Source organism: Solea senegalensis, unplaced genomic scaffold, assembly GCF_019176455.1.
Source record: "Solea senegalensis isolate Sse05_10M unplaced genomic scaffold, IFAPA_SoseM_1 scf7180000015554, whole genome shotgun sequence".
Lineage (NCBI taxonomy): Eukaryota > Metazoa > Chordata > Actinopteri > Pleuronectiformes > Soleidae > Solea > Solea senegalensis.
In genome coordinates this window covers 52889-78839 of record NW_025321359.1, presented here as the reverse complement: position 1 = coordinate 78839, position 25951 = coordinate 52889, and the positions used below count along the sequence as shown (strand labels likewise).

Below are 25951 nucleotides of genomic sequence, written 5' to 3'. Positions count from 1 at the left end.
GTGTGTGTGCATGTGTGTGTGTGTCCAGACTCACTGGTCAGCAGCAGTCTGTGCTGTCTCTCTCCACAGCGTTGCACCGGAGCAGCCTCGCCCTCCACCTCATGGTAGCTCACACTGCCAGACTCCAGGTCCCATGAGGCCACTGAGGTCTGCTTGTTGCCGGGGGAGACGAAGGTGAGCAGGACAGAAAACTCGGAGACGGAGAGCAGCGTCGACGAAGACGACTCGGGGACGGAGAAAGTCACAGTCGCGAAGCCACAGGGGATTCTGCTGCGGGCCGAGGACGGAGCCTGGTGGGACTCCAGGTGGGGGAGGGAGGTGGACCAGGACGTCCTGGAGGAGGGGGAGAAGGGGGAAGGGGAGGCAGCTGGAGCCTGCTGGGCTCTGCTGTACATGGACGCCAAACGAGATTCCCAGGACCTGCAGGTGAAGTCAGAGGATGAAGGGTAAAATGAAATGGATGAACGGTGTGATAATCTGGAGAAATTAAGGATTTAACAAAGGGTTTTCATCCTAAAAAAGCTGGTTCACTACTTATTGAGGTAAATCACCATGGTAACCAATGCTAAACATCTCTGGAGTTGCTTCAGTTTGTCATCAAAGATTAAAGTGACAGACTAACACGTTCTCTGTGCTTTTAAAAATAAACACAAACACAGCGAATATAATCCTCATCCTCATCCTCAGATTAGGTTAGTGAAGTAATGAGTTTGTAGCTTCATCTTCACTGTGAGACACAAGTTTGTAAAACACTCACTCTGTCACACCAAAGTCCACACACACACACACACACACACACACACACACGCACACACACACAACACACACACACAACACACAACACACACAAAACACACACACACACACACACTCACGCACACGCGCGCGCACACACACAACACACTTTGTTCACATTAACGTCAGTGACACAAAGTGACCACACGAGGCAGCAGTTTTTCTCTGTGGACTTTGGTGTGAGAGAGTGAGTGTTTTACAAACTTCACTTTCCTGTTGGTAAAGTGTGTCTCACAGTGAGACAAAGACGTGGACATGTTCTTAAAGACATCGCAGACTTAAAGTGACATCTTTTGTTTAGTTGCTATGGTGATTCCTGGTGTCCACACTGGCAGCCATGTTTTTCTCCGACATCCGCACTTAAAAACCTAAACTATCCCTTTAATTGAAGTGGAGCCGGGTCTGGACTCGGGTCTGGACTCAGACCTGGTCCCGTCAGCAGTTTACCGGTCGGGACTGAAAGTGGAGCCGAGGGCGGCGAGGCTGCAGCTGGAGCTCAGCAGGCGGTCCTGGTCTCCCGGCTGCTGTGCATGCAGAGGGGGCCCAGCAGGGGGCGCTGCACACAGCAGGTGCTGCGGAAACATTCTGGAGGAGAGAAACATCAGCGTCATGTTTGTTTGGAGCACTTTCAAGAAAATGACAAAAAAAATTGAAGAGAAAAAAAACCACAAAATTTTTAGAAAAAAAAATCTGAATTTTAAGGAAAACACAATTTTTAGAAAAAAAGTCAGAATTTAAAAAAACAAAACACAACATTTTTAGAAAAAAAAATCTGAATTTTAAGGAAAACACAATTTTTAGAAAAAAAAGTCAGAATTTAAAAAACAAAACACAACATTTTTAGAAAAAAAGTCAGAATTTAAAAAAACAAAACACAAAATTCTTAGAAAAAAATCTGAATTTTAAGAAAAAAAACACAACATTTTTAGAAAAAAAAATCTGAATTTTAAGGAAAACACAATTTTTAGAAAAAAAGTCAGAATTTAAAAAACAAAACACAAAATTTTTAGAAAAAAAGTCAGAATTTAAAAAACAAAACACAAAATTGTTAGAAAAAAATCTGAATTTTAAGAAAAAAAACACAACATTTTTAGAAAAAAAAATCTGAATTTTAAGGAAAAAAACACACAAAATTCTTAGAAAATGTTTTTTTTAAATAAGGAGAGAACTTGTTTTTCTTCTCTCTGCACCTGAAGTAAAGGTCGAGGTCGACAGCGACGGCGGCGTGAGTCTGAGTGACAGCGACGGCCGTGCTGAGGTCAGCTGACACCTGCAGGACACAGAAGGACGACGACGACGGGAAGACGTACTCCTCGTCCACTGGGACAGAGCTCAGGTAAGCAGGGAGGTCGACGCTCGCCAGCAAACAGCCGTCAGTGATGTCATACACGCCTGATGGGGCGGGGTTAAAGAAAAGCCTGCTGGGATATTGGGAGATAAAAAAACAGCTAATGGTCATGTTTCAGGATACGTATGAGTCCAGAGGAGCCGAGGGTGAACAGGAAGTCTCTGCAGAGGCAGTGATGGACGGCGGCGCGTCCCTCGCCATCCCCCGACGCCCCGAGGCGGCGCCAGGTCAACTTCTGTGGCTCCGCCTCCTCTTGCCGCCGCCACTGCAGCTGCAGCAGCCAGTGGTCGTTCAGCAGCGCGCGGCATCGGCCGGCGGCGAAGGACAACACGCGCATCGACCGCAGCTCACGGAGCTGCTCGTCACCGTCGACCTGCTCTGTGAGCGTCTGCAGCAGCTCGTCTGCAGGACAGTGAGAGACACAGAGGACGGAGACGCACGTCGACCGCTGCACTGTCACCTGCAGCAGCTTCAGGTCACACTCACATCCTACTGCCACCAGCCTGAAGCTGCTGCTGCTGCTGCTGCTGATGCTGCTGCTGCTGCTGCTGCTCACCTCCTCCCAGGAAAAACTAGGACAACATTGAAAAGTTGTGTTTTAGATAACAAACAGCAGACATGTTGGTTTACAATGATCAGAATGACCATGGGCGGGGCTTAGGGAGCTGCCTGCTGATTGGCTACTGAGTTTTGAAGCAACAGCTCAATGAGCAGGAGGTAGACACGGGCATGGAGTCTGTCCATCTGGATCTTATTATGGTTTATTATATAGGCGTCTGCCTAGACAGGTTGGGGTGAAAGGACAAATGGAGGACAGAGGAGAAACAGAGGAGGGACAGAGGGGACAGAGGAGTGGACAGAGAGGGACCAGGAGCAGAAATATAACAGTTGTGTCAATTTGCAGGTTTAGAGAAGACAGTTCTGAACCACGGTCTAATTCCATGAAGCCTGACCCAGGACGTTCCAAACCAAACCGAACTGCACCGTGAAGGAAACACAGAGCAGACACTGATGTGTTGGGCCCCCAGAATCTGCTAACACGGCCCTGCATGAAGAGCATGATCAGAAATACAAGCATTACGTCACTCACTCTGAGCAGCTGTCGTCCACCGCTGCCGGAGGCGCCTCTCTGTCCGCCGCGTCCCACACCACCAACCGGCCGCCGCCGCCGCCGCCGCCCCGGAGCCCCAGCACGCAGCCGAGCACGGAGCCGCTGCCGGGAGCGAGCTCCGCTCTGCGGATGTCCGCGACCGCGGCACCGCGCTGGTTCCCCGGGATGACAGCCACCACTGTGACGCTGCTCTGCGGCCGCTGAAGCGACTCCAACATGGTGGTGGTGGTGGTTGTTGTTGTTGTTGTTGTTGTTGTTGTTGTTGTTCTTCTTCTTCTTCTTGTTCTTCCTCTTGTTCTTCTTGTTCTTCTTGTTCTTCTTCTTCTTCCTGTCACGTAAACAGCAGCTCAGTCACATGACACATGACTCCAGTCAGCTGACCCAATCTGACCAATAGGAGAGAAGCAGGAAACAACGAAACAGTCCATATAATCGATTTCCGATGCTGGTTTACAATGATGAAAATCATAACATCAGTCTATAGTACTTTGAAGTAATACTTGAGTAAAAGTACGTGGTCAGTGGTAGGACAAGTTGTCTTTCAACTGGAAGGGTTGTGGGTTCAATTCCTGGCTCTGCTTGTCTACATACGTGTCCTTGAGCAAAGACACTTAACCTCATGTCGCAGCGTGTGAATGTGTTAAAGCAGTTCATCAAGACTAGAAAAGCTCTATAAAAATACAGACCATAATAACCACGTTTCTTCTGATTTTTCTTGGCAGTAACGAGTAACAGAGAGAGTTAGAGGAAATGTAGTGGAGTAAAAGTATACAATACATTTATAATATTATTTAAAGTACAGGTACGTCATTTTGTACAGTAATGAAGTATTTGTACTCGGTGACTGTTGCCATGGACACAGTTACCATGAGGCCAATAAGATTTTAATTTTTTTTGTTTTGTCTTGTCTTCAACAAATTTTATTTTCAATGCCAAAACTTAGTGTCACCAGGGGGCGCCCTACAAGCATCTAATAACATAAGGAGAAAAACATTTGAACTGTGTTAAAGGTCTAACTTTTGTTATTAAACCGTTTTTTCCCCACTAGTTTAATTCAAGTTTGAATAATAATACTTATGTGATTATACTGCCCTCTACTGGTAACATTAACAAGCGTCACAGTGGTTTAATCAAACTCAACTTAGGGCTGAGTTTAAAAGCCTTATTATTGTATATTATCTTTTCTTATTACTTTGTATTAATATTGGTTTTCACATAAACATCAAAAATATTTAAATATATAAATAAATAAAAAACATCGACACAACTCAAGATTGAAATTTCATTTATTTGTTGTTATGTACATGAGATTCAATATTTCTCTGAATTTCACACTGAACAGGAAAATTAAAAAAAAATAAGTCCCTTCTGTCACCTGTCGGACAAAAGTGCCCGACCTGTCACTTCCTGTACAAACACACACACACTTCCTGTCGGGGCGTCTTTTTTAAAAGGTTTAAAACAGGTTTTTTTCTGAGCCGAGACAAATATAATTCTTTCCGTCACATGATCGCCCTGACTGACTGTGATAGGGCGATTTCTCCGCCCAGTGATTAACAAATGAAAACTTTATTTCATTATCATTAACAACAAAAACAAAAACTGTCCCACTGAATGTACAACTCCTCCTTCGGGCCATTTTGTTTCCCCGCCCTCTCGGGTCACTCTTGACCGAACCCCTCCGTCTCCTCGATGGCGAACAGCAGTTTCTCTCGCAGCTGCTCCAGACTTCGGTACGGCGGCAGGTCCAGGCGGTTGAAGCTGCGGACAAGGAAGAGGGGGAGGAGTCACATGACCCGACTGCTGAAGGAGATGCATGTCTACACGTCACGTTTGTCGCAATAAATAGCTTGTCTGATCTCAGCACTTCTTCAGCGTTAGATCGTAAATAAGAAACAGTGAAGCCCCGCCCTCTTTTTAAAACTGTCGCTGTATGTGGAAGAATTTGGTCAATAGTTCTTAGTGAGAAAAACCCCACACACCGGTATCAAAACGTGCAGTTTGATCGGGAATGGTGTGTTCTGAATTTTCTAAGCATTTCGAGTAACCATGGTGACAAAAATCGCAAAAATCTGCAAAGAATTTCCACATTCACATGAATTGGAAGCGATTACAACCCAGCCCACTTTGGCACTTTGGAGCCAAGACTTTTCTCACCAAAATCAAAGGTTTGATACATATTAGAGTTTTTATACAATCGCAGTTTAAGTTTTGTACTTTTGTTATGAGTGTGTATCGTGTCAGTATAGCGGCACGCGCTAGCTGAGGTCCATGAAAACGTTGCTGTGGTTGTCGTCTAACCCTGTGTGTTGTTTTCATTTTCATATGACTTGCACTTTTTCTTAAAATCACCTGAAAACCTCTCATTCACTGCCATGTTAAAACTCTGCTGAGAAAACGGTCATTTCTCTGTCAATGTACACGTATGAGCTCCTGAAAACCTCCGGACACTTTTACTCTCTACCATCAACCGTTGTTGAAATACGACACCTTCCTTTCTCTGTAGCTCACCGGTTTTTATTAGGTTAGCACTAGCATGGGGATTAGCTCTAACTGGTGAGAGCGTTAGATAGGTATTGGTTAGCTCCAGCATAAGTAAAGGGTAGCTCTATGCTAACATAGCAGCTAATATTAGTCTCAGGTAAAAAGACATGAGAAAACAAATGAAAATGGACTGTTAGCTTCAAAGCTAAGCTAACGATGTGCAGCTAGGCTCACCATGTGTGACTTCTTGGAAGCCAAGTCTCTTTCCCCACTTTGTCGATGCAGAACTTCTGGGGACCGTTACTTCCTGCAGACAGGAAGGAGAAGAAGAAAAACAATCACAATAAAAGATTAAACATCTTTTGATTTGAATTATCTGACATCATCTAAAAACAACTGTTTGATCACAAAAATCTTTTAAAGACGTCTTCTTAAGGAAACACTTCCTGTCTGTAGTTTCACAATAAAGGCCTGTGATTTTACCTATAAGCTCATTGAAGCCTCCAACAGGAAGTCGACAGGTTCCTGTCACAAACTGAAGCAGACGGATTCTCTTCTCGTTGTCCATGTCCTTCACCACCTGCAGGACAACAACACAGCCGTCACATGACACACACACACAACCACAGGTGTGTGTGTGTGTGTGTGTGGGTGTGTATGTGTATGTGTACCTGCCAGAACCAGTGGATCTGTTTGCTGTTCTTGGTGTAGTGTCTGTAGATCGTGTTCCTCTGCCAGTCTGACATATCGATCTCCTGCATCCCACAGAGCATGAGCTGGAACCAAACAAACAAACAAACAAACAAACAAACAAACAGGAAGTTTGGTTATTCAGAATCAGAGGCTGTAGCAATAGTAATAGTCATAAGCCTCAATGTTAACAGGTGTGACATGAAAAAATAAATGGATCAGACGTCACAGTTATATAGTCGTAAATACAGTTATATAGTCATATATACATATACATATATATACACATATATATACATACACACACACACACGTATATATATATATAGATAGATATGTATCTATATATATATATATATAGATATATACATACATATATATATATATATATATATATATATATATATATATATATAACTTCAGTGACAGTGCTCGTACCTCCAGCTCCTTCTCATCAAAGTAACGCAGCCACTCCAGAGGAACCACCTCGTTGAATCCGTCCAGAAAAGCTTTGGTTTGTTCTTCTACACCACGAGTGAATCTCCAGTCTGTCAACAGACTGTCTCACACACACACACACACATTTCAACGCTGCTCTCTCCTCAGGTCAGTGTGTGTGTGTGTGTGTGTGTGTGGTTCACAGACCTGATGTACTCCTCTTTGTTGTCCTCCGTCACCAGCTCGTTCTCTCCGTCGTCCTTCAGCTGGTGAGTCGACACTTTCCCCAGGATTTCCATGTCCTGAGCGAAGTAGAGCTCCACACCACATTCTTCCAGGTTGTTCTCTCTGGACACAGACACACAAACACGTGTATAAACATATATATATATATATATATATACACACATACATGTGTGAGTATATAAAGGCCGTGGTTGCGCTGCAGTTACTTACTTCACCCACATGATGGAGTTATAAAACTCTGGATCGATGGACTCCAGGTCTTTGAGCGTCGGCTTCTTGTCCAACATACGTTTGTAGAACGGCAGCGTGAAGCCGGTGTCAATAAACTTCCCATGATACAATGCCTGAGGGGGCGGAGTCACAATGTTATGCTTCGTGTGTGTGTGTAGAGACTATAAACAAATCCAGTCTGTTAACCACACGATTATATACTACAACGATGAGCAGTATAAATATAGAGGAAGTCACTTCTTCAAACACAAAAAAAAACATAGCATCAGTGAAGCTGATTAAAAGACTAATCACTAATCAACCATCACGTGTGAAGCAGCAACAGGTAACTTCATTAACGTCACCATGGCGATGAAGCGACCGATGAAGCGGAAGTAGGTCAGGTGATCTGGGTTGATGGACGACGCCGGGTTGATCTGGAGACAGTAGTTGTTCTTGCCGGCGTATTCAAACAGACAGTACATGGGGTTCAGGACCTCGTGAGACAAGAGGAAGAACCACTCCCTGCAGGGACACAGAGAGACACAGACAGAGACACAGAGACAGAGAGACACAGAGACAGAGAGAGAGACAGAGACACAGAGAGAGAGACACAGAGAGAGAGACAGACAGAGACAGAGAGAGAGACACAGAGAGAGACAGAGAGACACAGACAGAGACACAGAGAGAGAGACAGAGAGAGACAGAGACACAGAGAGAGAGACAGAGAGACACAGACAGAGACACAGAGAGAGAGACAGAGAGACAGAGAGACACAGAGAGAGAGACACAGAGACAGAGAGACAGACAGAGACACAGAGAGAGAGACACAGAGACAGAGAGACACGGACACAGAGATAGAGAAACACAGACAGAGACAGGGAGAGAGAGACAGACAGGAACAGACAGAGTCACACACCTTTTTACAAAATAAAACACCAGCATCATTCTGAAAACACTTTCAAAGTAAAACAAGGTCCAAGTTTATTTTTTCTCTCAATCACAAACTTAAAATAAAAATAAATCACATGACATTTAAATCAAAGGCAGAAGAATCATTATTGATCACATGAGCAGACGATGAGATCACTTTTTATACTTCCTGTTTTCTTTGCTCCATAAAACAAAGAAATCATCCAACATTTCAGAGTTTAAATTGTTTAAAAAACACTTTATGAACCAACACCCCAAAACTTTATTATTAATAATCTACATTAGATTAACTTTATCTCACTGTGAGAGTGTTGTAAACCACACACACACACACAGTGACCACACGAGGCAGCAGAGGATCAGCAGCTAAAATCACTGGTTTTCTCTGTGGACTTTGGTGTGGGAGAGTGAGTGTTTCCTGTTGTGTGTCTCACAGTGAGACAAAGACATGGACGTGTTCTTTAGATGATGTTAAACTGACGTGAGTCTTTAGTTAAGTGGCCAGTAAATACTAGTTTGTCCCAGTTTCTCGACACATGAGACACAAACATCTGACAACAAATCTCTTTGTTGAATAAAACCTTATTTTCTAAATTTAGACTGAAATTAAGTTGAGAAATGAGAGTTAGACGATGTGTCCAGAAAAGGTTTCCTCCCCTTTTCTGAATTGAAATTAGACTATATGTGGAGAACACACACATTGAGCAACATTTTACACAGAAAACACATAAAGACAGAGCAGAGGTACAACAATGTGGAAGACTGTGGAGAGATGAAGGTTAGAAAAGAACGAGGAACCACCACCAACACCAGCAGACCCACAACCTGTGCCCTCCCTCCCCCCGTCTGGGGGTTAATGGAGGACGTATGGACGGACGCAGACACCTCCCAACATCCCGTCCGTGGTTCTACCCTGTGGTAGAACAGCATGATGTCACCTACCATAGGGTAAAACCACTGACGTGACACCGGAGACAGAGACACAATGTGAAACCAAACAGAAAAGATGGAGACAGTGCCGGACACACACACACACACACACACACACACAATAATAATAATGATGACGATGAACTGCAACAGGAATATACAGAGAGACACGCAGGAGGACGCGTGTGGATGGACATGTGAGAACAGAGGAGTCAAAAATAAAATGACCGTCACAAACGTGTCGCGGTGTCTGTGTCGGACACGAGAAAAGTGACAGAACCACCAACACCAACATTTAACAACAACACAAACACACACAGAGCGACAGTGAACGCAACGAGGGCGGGGAGGGAGCGCTTGGTTCACTCACCTGGCGATGCCGCCGTAGTCCAGCCCCTCCTCTCCTCTCATGATGATGTAGAGACGACGACGGAGGTCGTACGGCTTGACGTTCATGATCTGATGAAGGAAGTGTTTATTTTATATGTATTTCTTGTAGACACGAGACACTGTGGTCAGGGCGGTGGTTCTGGTCTCTGACCTGCTGAAACGAGTCCTCAAACAGCGTCTGTCTGGACACAGAGATTTTCACGTGACTGGGCAACGCGTTGGACTGCAGAGAGAGAGAGGAAATGATGTCACTACAAGAGAGGAGACTCGAGAAAACACAGCAACACAAACAAAAGTACATGGGGATCAAGTAAAACACTCACTCTCCCACACCAAAGTCCAGAGAACATCAGTGATTTTACATCACAGCACACAGGAGCTGTTGATCGAAGTTCAGATTGACCTCAATGACACAAAGTGACCACACGAGGCAGCAGAGGACCAGCAGCTAAAATTACTCATTTTCTCTGTGGACTTTGGTGTGGGAGAGCGAGTGCTTTACAAACGTCAGTTTCCTGTTGAACAGTCTGTCTCACAGTGACACTGATTTTGTACGTCTGTCCCTTTAAGGCTGAGCGCACGTGCTGAGACGACAAAGAACCAGATCCAATATTCAGTCGTCAAAAAACACACTTCTGCTGAGCTCACACAGTCGTGTGTGTGTGCGTGTGTGTGCGTGCGTGTGTGTGCACGTGTGCGTGTGTGCACGTGTGCGTGTGTGCACGTGTGCATGTGCGTGTGGCTGCAGATGCCACTAAACACTCACATGGCACAGGAAACGGAACTGGTGGTATTTCCACCTGAAACTGCGGTCGTAAGCGCCGGGTGAACCTCCCTGTCGAGATCTGAGAGAGAGAAAGACAGACAGAGAGACAGAGAGACAGACAGACAGAGAGAGAGAGAGAGAAAAATGAGGAATAAAAGGAACAGGATGGAGGGGAAGAGTGAAATGAAGGAGGACGAGGCGGAGGAGAAGAAAGAGGAGGGTTAAGTTTAGTCCAGTAGTAGTTCTAGTTAAGGTTAAGTTTAGTCCAGTCGTAGTTCTAGTTAAGGTTAAGTTTAGTCCAGTCGTAGTTCAAGTCAAGGTTAAGTTAAGTTTAGTCCAGTAGTAGTTCTAGTCAAGGTTAAGTTTAGTTCAGTCCAGTAGTAGTTCTAGTTAAGGTTAAGTTTAGTCCAGTCCAGTAGTAGTTCTAGTTAAGATTAAGTTTAGTCCAGTGGTAGTCCAAAGTTTAGTCCAGGTTAGTTTAGTCTAGTAGTTCTAGTCAAGGTTAAGTTTAGTCCAGTAGTAGTTCTAGTCAAGGTTAAGTTAGTTTAGTCAGTCAGTAGTTTAAGTTTAGTCCAGTAGTTCTAGTTAAGGTTAAGTTTAGTTAAGTTTAAGTTAGTAGTTCTAGTCAAGGTTAAGTTAGTTTGTCAGTAGTAGTTCTAGTCAAGGTTAAGTTAGTCCAGTAGTAGTAGTTTAAGTTAAGTTTAGTCAAGGTTTAAGTTTAGTCTAGTAGTTAAATTTAGTCCAGTAGTAGTTCTAGTCAATTAAAGTTTAGTCAGTAGTAGTTCTAGTCAAGGTTAAGTTAAGTTTAGTCCAGTCGTAGTTCTAGTCAAGGTTAAGTTTAGTCCAGTCGTTCTAGTCAGTCTAGTCAGTTAAGTTTAGTCCAGTCAGTTAGTTCTAGTTAATGTTAAGTTTAGTCCAGTAGTAGTTCTAGTTTAGTCAGTCATAGTTCTAGTCAAGGTTAAGTTTAGTCCAGTTGTTAAGTTTAGTCCAGTAGTAGTTCTAGTCAAGGTTAAGTTTAGTCAGTAGTTCTAGTCAAGGTTAAGTTAAGTTTAGTCAGTAGTAGTTCTAGTCAGGGTTAAGTTTAGTCCAGTAGTAGTTCTGGTCAAGGTTAAGTTTAGTCCAGTCGTAGTTCTAGTTAAGTTCAGTCCAGTCAGTAGTTCTAGTCAAGGTTAAGTTTAGTCCAGTTGTAGTTCTAGAGTTAAGTTTAGTCCAGTAGTAGTTCTAGTCAAGGTTAAGTTTAGTCCAGTAGTAGTTCTAGTTCATAGTTCTAGTCAAGGTTAAGTTTAGTCCAGTCCAGTCCAGTCGTAGTTCTAGTCAAGGATTTAGTCCAGTCCAGTCCAGTAGTTCTAGTCAAGGTTAAGTTTAGTCCAGTCCAGTCGTAGTTCTAGTCAAGGTTAAGTTTAGTCCAGTCCAGTCGTAGTTCTAGTAAAGGTTAAGTTTAGTCCGGTAGTAGAGCGAGTGCTTTCCAACCCTCTGTCTCACAGTGAAGTTAAAGACGTGAGCGTGTTCTGAAAACATGGTGAACTTAAACCCGCGTAGGTTTTATGAAGCGAGCCTTTATGTTTTATAAGACGGTGTTTGTTTGAGGTCACTGCTCTCAGATGATCCTGTTTATGTTTGAAGAAGAAGAGGAACAAGAAGAAGAAGGAGAAGATGAATAGGTATTGGAAGGGAGGTCTGCGGGAATATTTACCCTGACTCAAACCCGGGTCGAGGATCTTTAAAGGTGGTCGTGCGAGAGTTGTGGTCCACAAAATATCGGACTCCCTCTGCGGTGTACTTCATCTCCCAGCCCGGGGGCAGGGGGTGCTCCTTGATCATCCTGAAACAGGGAGAGGGCAGTGAGCACGGACACCCAGCCTGAGGAGCCCCGTCCTGGGGATGAAACTACCACACACGACCCCCCTCCTCTCCCAGAGGGTAACTCCTGAACGTTTACTGGCTGCTACTTGTTTACCATTCTACAGTTCCAGCACAACTTGGTTTGGTTTGGTTTCCATGACTACAGCTCCCCCCTCAATGTGGGCAGAGTCGTCACGGCGAGTGACTTGTAAACCGAAGTGACTCATTAGTTCAGATTAATGGACAGAATGGTTCAGTACTTCAGACTCAAGACTTTGCAAAGATAAATGGATTTGGGATTATAAGTAGATCAGTTTTTTCAGTCCAAGGTTTGAAGCTACAACGCCAGTTCCGCACTTTTTAGACTCACCCATAGGAAGACGAGACTTTATTCCCAGAATGTAAACACGGTGTCGGCCATCTTTGTTAACCCTGTTAGCAAAGTAAACTTAGAACCAGAGTAAACCAGCCAGGTGGCTGGCTGCTGTCAGCGACTACTGAGAGGGGCCTCCTTGAGGGGGATCCCGATAACAGTGTCATTGGCTGTGATTGACTACTGAGAGGCCAATGACACTGTTATCGGGATCCCCATCAAGGGGGGCCCTCTCAGTAGTCGCTGACACCTGGCTGGCAGTATTTATGTTGTATTTTTAAATTACTACACCACCTGCACTCTTTATAGTTTGTTTGTGATTGTGAACAATGCGTCCTTTTTCTGTGTTTTATTTTGAAAGTGTTGATGTTCAAACTTATGTACAGTATATGCAACAGCAGTATTTGCACTGTCAACATTTTTTATTTATAAAGTGTGGGTGAACTTAAACTGTATGGCTGGTTTCTGTAGGCTTTACGTGTGTGTGTGGGGGGGGGGCCCTCCATGTTCATTTAGCTTGGGGCCCCCGAATTCCTTCAAATGGCCCTGCTTAGAACAACAGTGATTGAATGTAGTTTTCAAACTGATACGGCTGCAAGTGACAAGACCTGCATTTCAGTCAAAACTAGAAGCCGGCGAGCACCGGAGCACCGGCCGTGGGTGGCGAGTATTTTGGTTTGTGTTTTTGTATTTATTGTATTTATTCTAAATGTAATTCCTCACAGGGGTTAGCTCGCTGCCCCTAGTGCAGTGCATGCTGGGAGTTGTTGTTTTTCATCTACATGAGCCAAAATGACATCTTTCTGCCTCTCTCTACGACATAGATGAGACATTCATATTTCCTTTAAGTCTTTATAACTTTAATCTACAGTTGGACATTGTTGTCTTTGATTCTTGTGTCGGACGTCGCTCTCACGACTCTTCAGTGGCGACACTCTGACCAATCAGTGACCTTCAGTCTGTTTTAGCATCATTTATCACACTAACTCAGCGGCTGCCTGGGTTTGTGATATCAGAGAAATGATCCATATCTTTAGATATAAAGTTTCATGTTATTGGCTTGTATTTCAGAGTTGCTCATTTTAGAGCACATTTGGTTTATTTGTGATGTCACTGCCCTCTCATGGTTTGGTTTGCAATAACATAATTGTAATTAATGCTGTTCATTGTGTTACTTTGGCTACAAATGACATTTAGCTTAGGGCCCCATAAAGGCTTGGGCCGGCCCTGCACTCACTGCTGATGAACTGACTAATCCTGAATATTCCAGGAAATGACGTGTGTCATCAGTGTGTCCGCTGTCACACACACACACACACACACACACACACAGGTCAGAGCCGACTCTCACCCTTGGGTCCGCGGGTCGTCCCACTGCGTCGTCCTCGTGTTATGGTTGACAAAGTAAACTCGTCCATTGTCCTGACGCTTCTCTGCGGGGACAAAAGACAACAAACCCTGAAAGACAAAGTCTCACAGAGACGGAGATGAAAGGATCACCTGAGCGTGAAAAAGGAAAGAAAATCACAGCCCAGTGTGGACAGAAAACCAGCGAGTCTGTGTGATATTTCACTGTGACCTGATGTGCACACGCACACACACACACACGCACACACACACCACATCATTTTCCTGCTGTTATATATGAACACATGTGAGAAACTAACTAAATATTACAGAGAAAGAAGATTAAAGATTAACTTCTTTAATTGTGAGCCACATTATTTGTGTTACAGCAGAATTTGACCACATTTATAGTCAACGTCCATGTTTCTAACTGACGTAAATATCCTTTATATATATAAATACTGTATATCCTGTTGAGTTGAGGCCGTGGTTACAGTCGACTTTCTTGTTCGTCTTGTTCTCGAACATCTTCCCACCAAGTTTCGGTAGAACTAAATTTTGCCTCCGTTTTCACCTTAGGGGGCGCTATAGAGCCCTTGTATACAAGTTGTGATCCAGACGATTAGGATTAGACCACAACTGTGTGCCAAAATCTGTTTTCATTTTTGTGACGCAACATTTTAAAATGAAGCTTCACTTCAGTATACACATACATATACATACGTATATATATATACACATATATATGTATATACATACATATACACTGACACTGACACTGACATATACATGTATACATATATATGTATATGTATGTGTATACTGAAGTGAAGCTTCATTTTAAAATGTTGCGTCACAAAAATGAAAATGAAAACAGATTTCGGCACACAGTTGTGGTCTAATCCTAATCGTCTGGATTAGGATTAGACCACAACTTTGCAACTTTGTTTCCTTTGGAAACAAATATTTAAAACATAATATCAGTAAATAAAGAAAGAATTCTGAAATGAAAAACATTTCAATCAAAGTATTGTGACTGAAAAAGACTCAAAGTTTAATCCCAGAATTCTTAAAATAGAGTCACGAGGAAACTTTCTGAGATTAAAGTAAGATTTTTTACTTTAGAGTTTTTCCTCAAAATTCAAACCAGGGAGCAGAAGATTCTGACTTTAATCTCAGATGACTGACTTTTCCTCTGTAGAATATGAAGTGACCACACACGGCAGAAGCCTAAAAGAAGAAACTTTGGATTTCTGAGATCAATAACACAGAGAAAAGTCTGACTTTTTCTGGGTATTGTGAGAAACAGAATCTGAGTTTTTCTGCAAAAATCCTAACCCACCTTAATCTCAGGATTTTTTCTCAGATTAAAGTCAGAATTGGGACTTTTCTAAGTTTTTAAATCCCTGAATATTCCAAATCCTGTCCTCTTCTTCATCTTTTTTTAATATCCTGAACATCATCAGGAGGCGTTAATCCTCAAAAATCACAATTAAACTTTGTGTGTGTGTGTGTGTGTGTGTGGAGCTGTGGCCCCGCCCCCTCCTCCTGGTCTTTGACATCTTTTTCTCATTAACAGGAGTGTGTGGAGGCACAGAAACAGTAGTGCTCACATTTAGCAGCTCACACACGTTTTCACTCACCCCCAACACACACACACACACACACACACACACACACACACACACACACACACACACACACACACACAGTTGTACTGTCTTCATTTACCACTGTCTCTTTTCCTTCTTTTCTTTGAATCAGAGCCAAACAAAAAAAAGGAGGGAAGAAAGAGAGAGAGACGAAGTCAGTGATATAATTGAGGTTTTTTCGTCTTGAGGAACCGCAGCATGTTGAAAAAGCATCATGACGGCGAGGGATTTTCAGAGAGAACACGGCCCGTGTGTGTGTGTGAAGCAGCAGCATCCATCTGTGTTCATTTATGAATGAATGAATGAATGAACTGCATGGGTGTGATTACCCATCAATAACTTGTGTCATTGGTAACGGTGTGAGAGGCGTGTACAGTGATGGACTGGAACAACAGAATAATCACAGAATAATCATAACTCACTGATCAGCTGATCACACTCTCTTTAAAGAACAACAAACACATTTTCACTGAACTAAAAAACGACAAAAATGTCATTTTCCCGCTTGTTAACTGTGAATAAAATCTGTGTTTTTGTTTCAGGGTTGTAGCTCCGACAATTTTTGACTTGATTCATTAATCCAGAATATAACGGTGATGGAGCAACAGCTTCCTGCAGGTGACACAGGACGTACACACACACACACACACACACACAGTGAATAATGAGTGGATTAAAAACACTCACCCCATCCAGGAGGCAGCGCGCCCAGAGGGTCATTTTCCACCGGAGCACCCGACGGCTGAGAGACACAGAGACACAGAGACACAGTTAGGAGGACATTTTCTGTCTCTGCTCAGCTTTCGTCTCCAGTTTGTCCCGGTGGTCGTCGCCTCATCGCGTCACCGTGCAACAAGCGAGCGAATGATGAGAAAAGAAGAGGAAACGTTTGCTTCCCAAAGAAAAAAAGAAAAAACTCACAGAGTTGACACGTCCAAAAAGTGCATGTGTGTGTGTGTGTGTGTGTTCGGGATGGACGGGTGGACGGGTGGACGGGGGGTCCTCTCTGCAGCAGCAATGAGGAGCGACTGAAGGAGCTGGACGAGCGGCGGCTCGTATGCTTTTCCAAAAACTACACGCTCGGTAGGAGGATAAAACAACAACGCTGTTCCAATGAGCTCACTGGCTGCGTGCAAGCACCACCCACCCAGCCTCAGCTTCCCGCTCCTCACCTCCTCCTCCACCCTGAGGAGGACGTCCTCCTCCTCCTCCTCCTCCCCTGCTCTCTTCAAGCGCTGCTGTGAAAGTAAGCAGGGAAGTGCGATGTCTGAAGAAACTGAGGGAACATTCATGCTCGTTCCAGACTGGACACCAGACCCCCACCCACCCCACACACCCCACCCACCCCACCCACCCCACACCTCCACACCAGCCTGACAAAAGCACCTTTATTCAACCCCTGAGCCTGGAAACCACTGTAGGTTTACTCAGCCTGCACGCACACACACAGACACACACACAGAAACACACAGAAACACACAAAACACACACGACACACACACACAAACACACACACACACAGAAACACATACACACACACACACAGAAACACACACGCACACACACACACACACAGAAACACACAGACAAAGCACACACACAGACACACACAGACACACAGAAACACACACACACACAGACAGAAAAACACACACACAGAAACACACACACACACACACACACACACACACACACACACACACACACAGACACACACACAGAAACACACACAAACAGACACACACAGACAGAAGCATACACACACACACACAGACAGAAGCACACAGACACACACAGACAGAAACACGCAGACACACACAGAAACACACACACACACACACACAGACACAGACACACACACTTAAACCCTGTCCTGTGCCCACTGTGACTCCTCCAGCAGACTCAGTGCGTTCACACGTTCACGCGTTCACACGTTCCATGACAGCAACACTTTAAATGACACGTTCACTTCTCAAAGTGATGTTTTAAAATTGACATTTAAAAATAAAAGAAATATTTATCTTTAAAACAAAAGCTAATGACCAAATACCACTCACCTTTTCCTCTTCACCTCTGCTGCCTCGTGTGGTCACTATATGTCACTGAGGTCAATCTGAGAAAAGCATTTCAAACACTGAAGAGACACTGAGGCAGCAGTGTGTGTGTGTGTGTGTGCGCGCGTGTGTGTGAGAGAGTGAGTGTTTTCCACTCTGCTGAGCTGAAGCATCATGTTTAATAAAGTTGTCTTTGCAGCAGCTGCTAATTACTCACAAGTGCTTTTTCAGATATGTTTCCACTCAAGCTGTGTGTGTGTGTGTCTGCGTGTATGTGTGTGTCTGTTTCTGTGTGTGTGTGTGTGTGTGTGTGTGGAGTGTGTGTGTGTGTGTTCAAGGCCTGTATGTGTGTGTGTGTGTGTGTGTGTGAGTGTGTGTGTGTGTTCATGCCTGTATGTGTGTGTCTGTGTTTCTGTGTGAGTGTGTGTGTGTCTACTTCTGTATGTGTGTGTGAGTGTGTGTGTGTGTGTGTCGCTCCCATCGACAGCCAATCTTTGCCCCCGCACTCCACCCTTTCTGGGTTTTCTGTGACTAAAAAAGGTAAAAGGAGAATATAATGATATAAAGACATGATGACTTCATCCTGGCTCTGACCATTCATCCTCCACAGAGAGAGAGAGAGAGAGAGAGAGAGAGAGAGAGAGAGAGGGAGAGACAGAGAGAGAGGGAGAGAGAGACAGAGAGAGTAAGATGCAGCATGTTGAGAATCCTGTGAGCTAAAGGTTCCTTGTTGTAGATTTGGGAGAAGAAGTCGTGTTGAACGTGTTCAGGTCACTTTCACTGATGAGTCCAGATCAAACCAGACTAAGATCAGGGACGGCCCTGAAACCACCTTTTGGTGTCTGATATAATATAATATAATATAATATAATAACTACTAACTACCCACGGTATTCTACCGACACGTCAAAGTAACCAAGCTGATAAAAAACTGCACCTGGCAGCTAGCAACAACTAGCATGTAGCCTAGTTTGTAGAGTGGAATGACAGTCGTTGGTTCAAACCGGAGCATAAATGTGTTCCATTTACATCGGAAGTCGCAACTCGGAGTGGCGTCGCCTCCGAGTACACCACGTTCCAGTTGAGTCGGAAGAAGTCGGAAATAAATAAACCGGAAATAAGACCCAAACATATCTCACTTTGTGACTTAAGGAGGAAAAAAACTCCGACTTCCAACCACAACTGGAACACACCATAACACAACAGCACTGCACTGGGCAGCATTAATGGAGCGTTCCGCAGGACGTAACGTGAGTTAAACATCAGTGAAGTTCATTGTTCATTCATGAACGAGAGAAAACACTGAGGGAATAGTTGTTGTTTTTTTTTACAAAAAATATGAGCGGCAGATGGTGTGTGTGTCTGTGTGTGTGTGTGTGTAAACATGTGTGAACCTGCAGGTGTGTGTGTGTGTTTTCTGTGATTAAACACAGGGTTGATTCAGGTGCTGCTGTTAGGGCTCCTTGTTTCAGTGAGAATGGAGTGAGAGACATGATGGAGGGAGGCAGCACAGGTTCTGTTTTTACGAGATCTTTTTATCGGGTCTGTTTTTACATGATCTTTTTTATCTTCTTTTATCGGGTCTGTTTTACGAGATCTTTTTATCTGGAGATTACAAGATCTTTTATCGGGTCTGGAGATCTTTTTATCGGTTTTTTTATCTTTTTATCGGGTCTGTTTTTACAGATCTTTTAAGATCTTTTATGTTTTATTCTTTTATCTTTTTATATCTTTATCGGGTCTGTTTTAGATCTTTTATCGGGTCTGTTTTTCTTTTTACTGATCTTTTATTTTAGATCTTTTTATCGGGTCTGTTTTTGATCTTTTATCGGGTCTGTTTTACAAGATCTTTTTATCTTTTACGGATCTTTTCTGTTTTTATGATCTTTTATGGTCTGTTTTAGATCTTTATGTTTTTAGAGATCTTTTTATTTTTTAGATCGGGTCTGTTTTACATCTTTTTGGTCTGTTTTTACGATCTTTTTATCGGGTCTGTTTTCTTTTATGGGTCTGTTTTCACGATCTTTTTATCGGGTCTGTTTTTACGAGATCTTTTTATCGGGTCTGTTTTACGAGATCTTTTATCGGGTCTGTTGATCTTTTTTCGGTCTGTTTTTACAAGATCTTTTGTTTTTTTTTTTCGGTCTGTTTTTATATTTTTTCTGGGTCTGTTTTTGATTTTTGTCTGTTTTATGAGATTTTTTCCAGGTCTGTTTTTTCACGAGATTCTTTTCCGGGTCTGTTTTTTCTGTGATTTTTTTCGGGGTCTGTTTTTATGAGATTTTTAACTACTTCCTTTTAGCTGTTATATTCTGCTGTGAGTTTTATATCAGAAAGAGTTCTGTCCCTGTAAATATTTGTACTATTTGTATTTGCTATCTTGACTCCCTGGAAGAAGACGAGATCTTGTATTTTCCTGGCTAAATAAACGATAAATGATTAATAAAAGCAGAGATTACCGTGATACAAAGATGTTGCTGAAGGGACTGTGGATGACAGGAGGGTGGGTGGGGCTTAAGTGGGGCTAAAGTGAAGGATGGAGGGAGAGGAGAAGTGGTAGCAGTGAAGGGAAGGGGGGGAGGTGGAAACAGCAGTTAATGACTGTGAGGCTGTTCTCTCCACGATCGCTAACAAGCTGCAATTACTCTGCAAACACACACACACACACACACACACACACAGCACCATTGTGCAGCCACTGAAAAATGTGTGTGTGTCACTGATTTGTAAAAACCTGTGAAAGAACACATAAACATGCCTGTGTGTAAGCGTGAGTGGGTGTGTTCTTGTATCTGTTACCTCTTTAGGTCCCTTTCTGGCATAAACTAGTCTTCGTGGAGATCCAAAAACCTGGTCCTAACAAGGCGAAAAACCTCATTTCTGAGGCACTGAGTTTAATAAAGGCTCTATCTATCTGTCCACACAAAAATGGAGTGGTTTTACGTAACAAGACACGGCATCCATCCAGGAAACATCTTCCTCCCCCACAACAACACCGCCAATACATATGCCAGGCCTGTATGTGGCGCTGTGGTGCTGCTACAGAAAGACACCAAAACGAGACAAGGAAGAAGGTAATTTTATACTAACCCCTATAGGTATTTAAGGGAGTGCAGTGTTTCAACCCTTAAACTCTAACCTTTACCCTAAAACCAGGTCTTAACTCTGAGTCTACAAGTCTGTAAACCACTGCTCTCTCCCAACCAAACCCCATTGAGAAAATCGGTGGTTTTGGATCGCGGGACACTGGAGTTGTTGATCCACTGCTGCCTCCATCACTGAGTTCAAATGTCTTCATTTCTCAAATCATTCTGATTGACCTCAGTGACACAAAGTGACCACACGAGGCAGCAGTGGACCAGCAGTGGACCAGCAGTGGACCAGCAGTGGACCAGCAGTGGACCAGCAGTGGACCAGCAGCTCCTGTGTCCCCGTGACCTAAAATGGCCGATTTTCTCTATGGACTCTGGTGTGGGAGAGTGAGTCGAGTTAACCAAAAGGTACATTTGTCATATGCAGTCCATGGTAAGAGGTTTGCACCCAGATCACAGTCTTAGAAATAAATGTGTGTGTGTGTGTGTGTCCTTGTTCACACACACTGTGGTCATAAATAGTCCGTGCTATCAGCAGTGTGGGCATTCCAGGACAGGGCAGAGTGTTATCAGAGTAGAGGGAACGACCTGCATGCACACTGAGGAGGAAGGAGGGTCCAGAGGGTCCAGAGGGTCCAGAGGGTCCGGTTCACACTGAACCACAACCTTCTGGACCGTTGATGGACTGAACGGGTGTGGAATATAATACATCCAGTTATAATCTCTGCTGTAATCTAGCATCACTATAATATAATGCTGTTCATGAGAGAGTCACGATCACTCGGGCTGCCGAGTTTCACTTTCACGCTGTTTTGTTTTTGCCGTGTCATCAGAATTAGCTGCGACTTTGACGCCCCCTCGTGCCCACACCGTGTGATGCTCAGTGAAGCTTTTGATAACTTTTAATCCCAATCTCGTCCAGCGTGACAGGACCACATTTGAAGTTGATGGCTTTAAATCTGTACAAGTAGTGCAGGTGGAAATTTGCCCGCCAATGCCTATTTAATCCAAAATGGCCACCCATCTTCCTGTGGCGTCCAGACCTGATAAACATGTGTACCAACTTTCATTCAAACAGATTGTTTTTCCACCATAAATGACCACGTTTAGCCTCCAAAACGTTGACATACAAGTTGATGGATTGCCGAGGAGAGGAGTTCAAAGATGGATGAGTTCATTCAAAGCTGATGAAGTTTGTTTGGAGAGAAAGGAACTCATGGAAACACACACACACACACACAGGGTGCAGGGTGGGGTGTTTTTGAGGCTGCTTTTACTAATGGTTCATTGAGAAAGCTCCGTTGTTTACCGTCTGGCTGCAGTCTGACCTTGGCAGCTTCACCGACTGAGATGACGGCGGCGACTCGTCCGATTGAAGACGGCGGAATATTAAACGACCGCGCTGGAAAAATACGGCAAACTGGTGGCGTCACGTAGCATCTGCAGACACGACTCCTCCTCCTCTGACTGTTAGATAACGAGCGAACCACGCACTGTTGGATCCACTCACAACATGTGTGGATTGATTTCAGTCCTGCGGTGCATTTGTGGCGGTGACGTGCAGAATCTAAACAAACTAAGTGACGTGAGCGGAAGCAGAGGAACCAGCAGAGTTTGGTTTTTACCTCAGAGAAGAAGTGAGGAAACACTTTAACTTTCTGTTTCTTACAGATTACTCTGAACTTTATCTTCACTGTCAGACAGACAACAGGAAACTCTCCCACAACAAACCCCATAGAGAAAACCAGTGATTTAAGCTGGCGGGGACACAGGAGTTGCTGGACCTCTGCTGCCTCGTGTGGTCACTTTGTGTCACTGAGGTCAATCTGAACAAAGGACTTTAAACACTGAAGTGACAAAATAAGACACTTTCTGAACATGTCCTCACTTTCTGAACATGTCCTCACTTTCTAAAAACGTCCTCACTTTCTGAACACGTCCTCACTTTCTGAACATGTCCTCATGTCCTCACTTTCTGAACACGTCCTCACTTTCTGAACATGTCCTCACTTTCTAAACACGTCCTCACTTTCTAAACATGTCCTCACTTTCTAAATCACTAATGGAAAAGCAAAAACAAAGCGAGTCGAGCTGGGACTGTGTCGTGGAACAGCGTCATGTGATGATTTAGTGTCTCATTAACAACGAGCACTGGGGATTGGGTACTTTTCTCAACCCTCCCATTACAAACCCACTTCCCTTCCACTCGGCCGTTGGCTGCCAGAGTCTTTTTGTATGAACCGTACCTGGTAGAGGAAGCGCTGGCTGAACTGGTGCATGGCTCCCTGCAGCTGGCTGCGCTGACTCTGCCACTGCTGGTAGTTCCGCACCGACTCAGCCGTGGGCCTCTGCCACGTGGTGGTCCTGGTGTTGTGGTCCACGTAGTAGAACCTGCCCTGTTGGTCCACTCGCTTCTCCCATCTGGTTCAGAGGAAAGAGAAACAACATGTTTATGAAGTCAACTGACAGTAGCACTGATTTATACAGACGTGCAAAAAGAGTTTAAAATACTTTATATAATTATAAACGTTGTGATAAATAATAGATTATATGTCATCAATGAGGAAAGTCACTGTACTTCTTACATTTTAACCAGGAAATGAGGTTCACGCACGCACAATGTCACAATTCTCTTTTTAAAAGCTTTCCAGCTTGAATCAGTGTGCTTTAATGTTGGTCAAACAGTGGTTTCCTCTGTGTGTGTGAGATTCGGCACTTGGTCAGGATGGTTAAGGTAAGGGTAAAGGACCAGGGAGAGCATTATGTCAGTGAATGTCATGCTTCTTCTCCTGCACAGTGAACCTTTACCTGTCAACCGTGTGGATGTTCTACGTTTCCTCACTTTAAGCTCTGTGTGTTTGGATTTCACACACACACACACACACTTGTGCTCTGTCCTGCACAGGAAACTAGGACTTTCAGTTCTCTGGATCCTCCCACTGGACCCAGGCCTCTAAATAGACTCCCCTCTGTTGCAGGGGAGGATTAATGCAAACACACACTCATACTCTGTCACTGTGTGTGTGTGTGGATCTCACTCGTGCTGCAGAATTGTGCATTTCCTTCTCGTACAGTATTTAGGTTTATGACAGAAAGTCGGTAGATTTGTCGCGAGTTGGGTTAGGGTAAGGGTTAGGGGTTCAACAAAGTATTGACTCAGGGGGGTAGATACTTTTGCACACCCCACTTTTCAGTTTTGTATTTATGAAAAATGTTCAAAAGCATGAATAAATTTCATTTCACTTCACGATTGTGTGTCCCTTAGTGTGTGTCTTTCACATAAAATTTCAATTGAATACATTTATGTTTCTGGTCCTAGAATAGCAAAATGTTGAAAAGTTAAAGAGGTGCAGATACTTATGCAACCCACTGTACTTTGATCCAGAATGACCGGGGACCGTCCTAAAGAAGAACAGTGAGGAAACTCTGGGTTGTTAATGACGTGACCGGTACTAAGAGTTTAAATCAGATAGCAGAACTAAGTAGAGGCTCTCAGACAAGCCTCTGTGGGCTCTGGGATTTTCCCTGGCTCCAGTAAATAACCAGCTAGTGCTAATATCAGACTGTGAGAGGCAGAGCGGTCAGGGAGAGAGAGACGATCCCTCAACCAAACAACCCCCTCATCCTCACGGCTGAAGTGTCCCTGAGCAAGACACCGAGTCTCATCCCTTTGGTGGATCCTCCTGACCACAAGAGACGAGGAGAGAACAAAGCAGAGGTCCTTATTCCTCCTGCTTGTCCTTACATCGGCCACATGAGCGAGCTGGAGTTTCCTCGGGGTGATAATGTCCGCCATGTGGGTTCAATTCTCAGTGGAGACGCCAGTTTATCAGAGACTCCCACAGCAAGCTGCAGGACCTGGAAATGTCATTTACGGTTCATACAGAATTATAGACCTTTTGTTGTGTTGCGGCTCATCTGGTGTTTGTTTCTTTCATGTCTGTGAAGACATATCTGCTTTCTTTGACACTCATAACTATTTTCCCACCACGCAGTCGTGGCACGGCTCCACTCGCTCATTTGTTTGTCTTCTCCATCGCCGATAGAACCTGACGAGGTTCTAAAATGTGACGTCAACAGACTGAAGGTCACCGATTGGTCAGAGAGTGTCGTCACTGAAGAGTCAAAATCTACTCATAACTCCAAAATCTACTAAAAATCCCAAAATGTACTCATAATCCCAAATCTATTTATAATCCCAAAAGCCACTGATTGGTCAGAGAGTGTCGTCACTGAAGAGTCAAAATCTACTCATAATCCATCCAAATCTATTTATAATTCCAAAATCTACTTGAAATCCCCAAATGTATTTATAATCCCAATATCCAATCATAATTCCAAATCTAATTATACCTCCGAAATCTATTTATAATCCCAAAAGCCTGTGATTGGTCAAAGAGTGTCGACACTGAAGAGTCATGAGTGCGATGTCCGACACATGAATCAAAGTGAACAAAGCTGAACTGTAGATTAAAGTTAAAAATCCTGAAAACATGTGTTAATCTGCAACATTTAGCAAAGCAAACGTGTTGAAGAGAGGAGTGTGGTGGATTTAGAGACTGCTGAAGGTCCAGTGACTGTGTCAGCTTTGTTTTAATATGGGGGGGTTCAGCCACATTTAGCCTCGTGCCATGACTCATGCAGCTGGAAGTCCTCGCCCTGTCTGATGCTATTTATCACCAGTCCTTTAAAAAGTGCTATCTATATGATGTCTTTGCTTATAGACTGCTCTCAGTCATTGTTTTTCCCAGGCTTCATTTAAACCATCTCCATCAACAGGAAAGTCACTCCACTTCACTTTCTCTGCTGTAGATAGTGGTTTTTTAAAATGCTTAACGTTAGGTTTTGATCGTATCAGTAATTGTCAAGTTCCCTCACTTGTTTTTTTTTACTGTGTCAAGTTTCTGTTCAAGACTTTTTTCTCGCTCTACCACTGAGCTACCATCACCGCAAATTAGCATTTTTGTCCACAACGAACTCTCGTTTTTGGGAGCCCAGGAAACACAACCATCTTTGATACTGAGGTTTTTGTTTTTACCGTGTTACTCCCTGCTTCCCCTGGACTGTACGGGGATGTAACAGGGTAAAAAATGGTCTTAAACTGAAACACATCTCAACACGCCCACCTTTGTGTTTTCATGGACAAAATCACGTCATAGCCTCCAGCTCTCTCTAGTCCTGTGTTCACACTGGACGCAACGACAACTTTACAAACAGAGTCAATCCACATTAGCTGAGCGGAGTGGTGCG

The 25951-nt window shown here is 43.8% G+C and overlaps 1 protein-coding gene across 4 annotated transcripts in view; it reads right to left on the bottom strand.

The window, feature by feature from the left end:
- Positions 1 to 4522: 4522 nt before the first annotated feature.
- The window catches only part of wwp2 (WW domain containing E3 ubiquitin protein ligase 2), a 39516-nt gene continuing 18087 nt past the window's right edge, over positions 4523 to 25951 (bottom strand). For 2 of the 4 annotated variants that reach the window (XM_044017519.1, XM_044017518.1), the window contains exons 10-24: positions 22948 to 23122; positions 16243 to 16297; positions 13908 to 13989; positions 12035 to 12163; positions 10342 to 10420; positions 9727 to 9798; positions 9556 to 9644; positions 7688 to 7847; positions 7323 to 7456; positions 7074 to 7214; positions 6867 to 6987; positions 6410 to 6514; positions 6222 to 6318; positions 5973 to 6045; positions 4523 to 5015 (exon numbers count right to left, since the gene is read on the bottom strand). In XM_044017519.1, the coding sequence (XP_043873454.1) occupies positions 4916 to 5015; positions 5973 to 6045; positions 6222 to 6318; positions 6410 to 6514; positions 6867 to 6987; positions 7074 to 7214; positions 7323 to 7456; positions 7688 to 7847; positions 9556 to 9644; positions 9727 to 9798; positions 10342 to 10420; positions 12035 to 12163; positions 13908 to 13989; positions 16243 to 16297; positions 22948 to 23122 (1612 nt within the window). In that variant the 3' untranslated portion in view covers positions 4523 to 4915. Of the gene's footprint in view, positions 5016 to 5972; positions 6046 to 6221; positions 6319 to 6409; positions 6515 to 6866; positions 6988 to 7073; positions 7215 to 7322; positions 7457 to 7687; positions 7848 to 9555; positions 9645 to 9726; positions 9799 to 10341; positions 10421 to 12034; positions 12164 to 13907; positions 13990 to 16242; positions 16298 to 16476; positions 16608 to 22947; positions 23123 to 25951 lie in introns of those variants that run through there. The other 2 variants (XM_044017521.1, XM_044017520.1) reach the window with 2 other exon arrangements.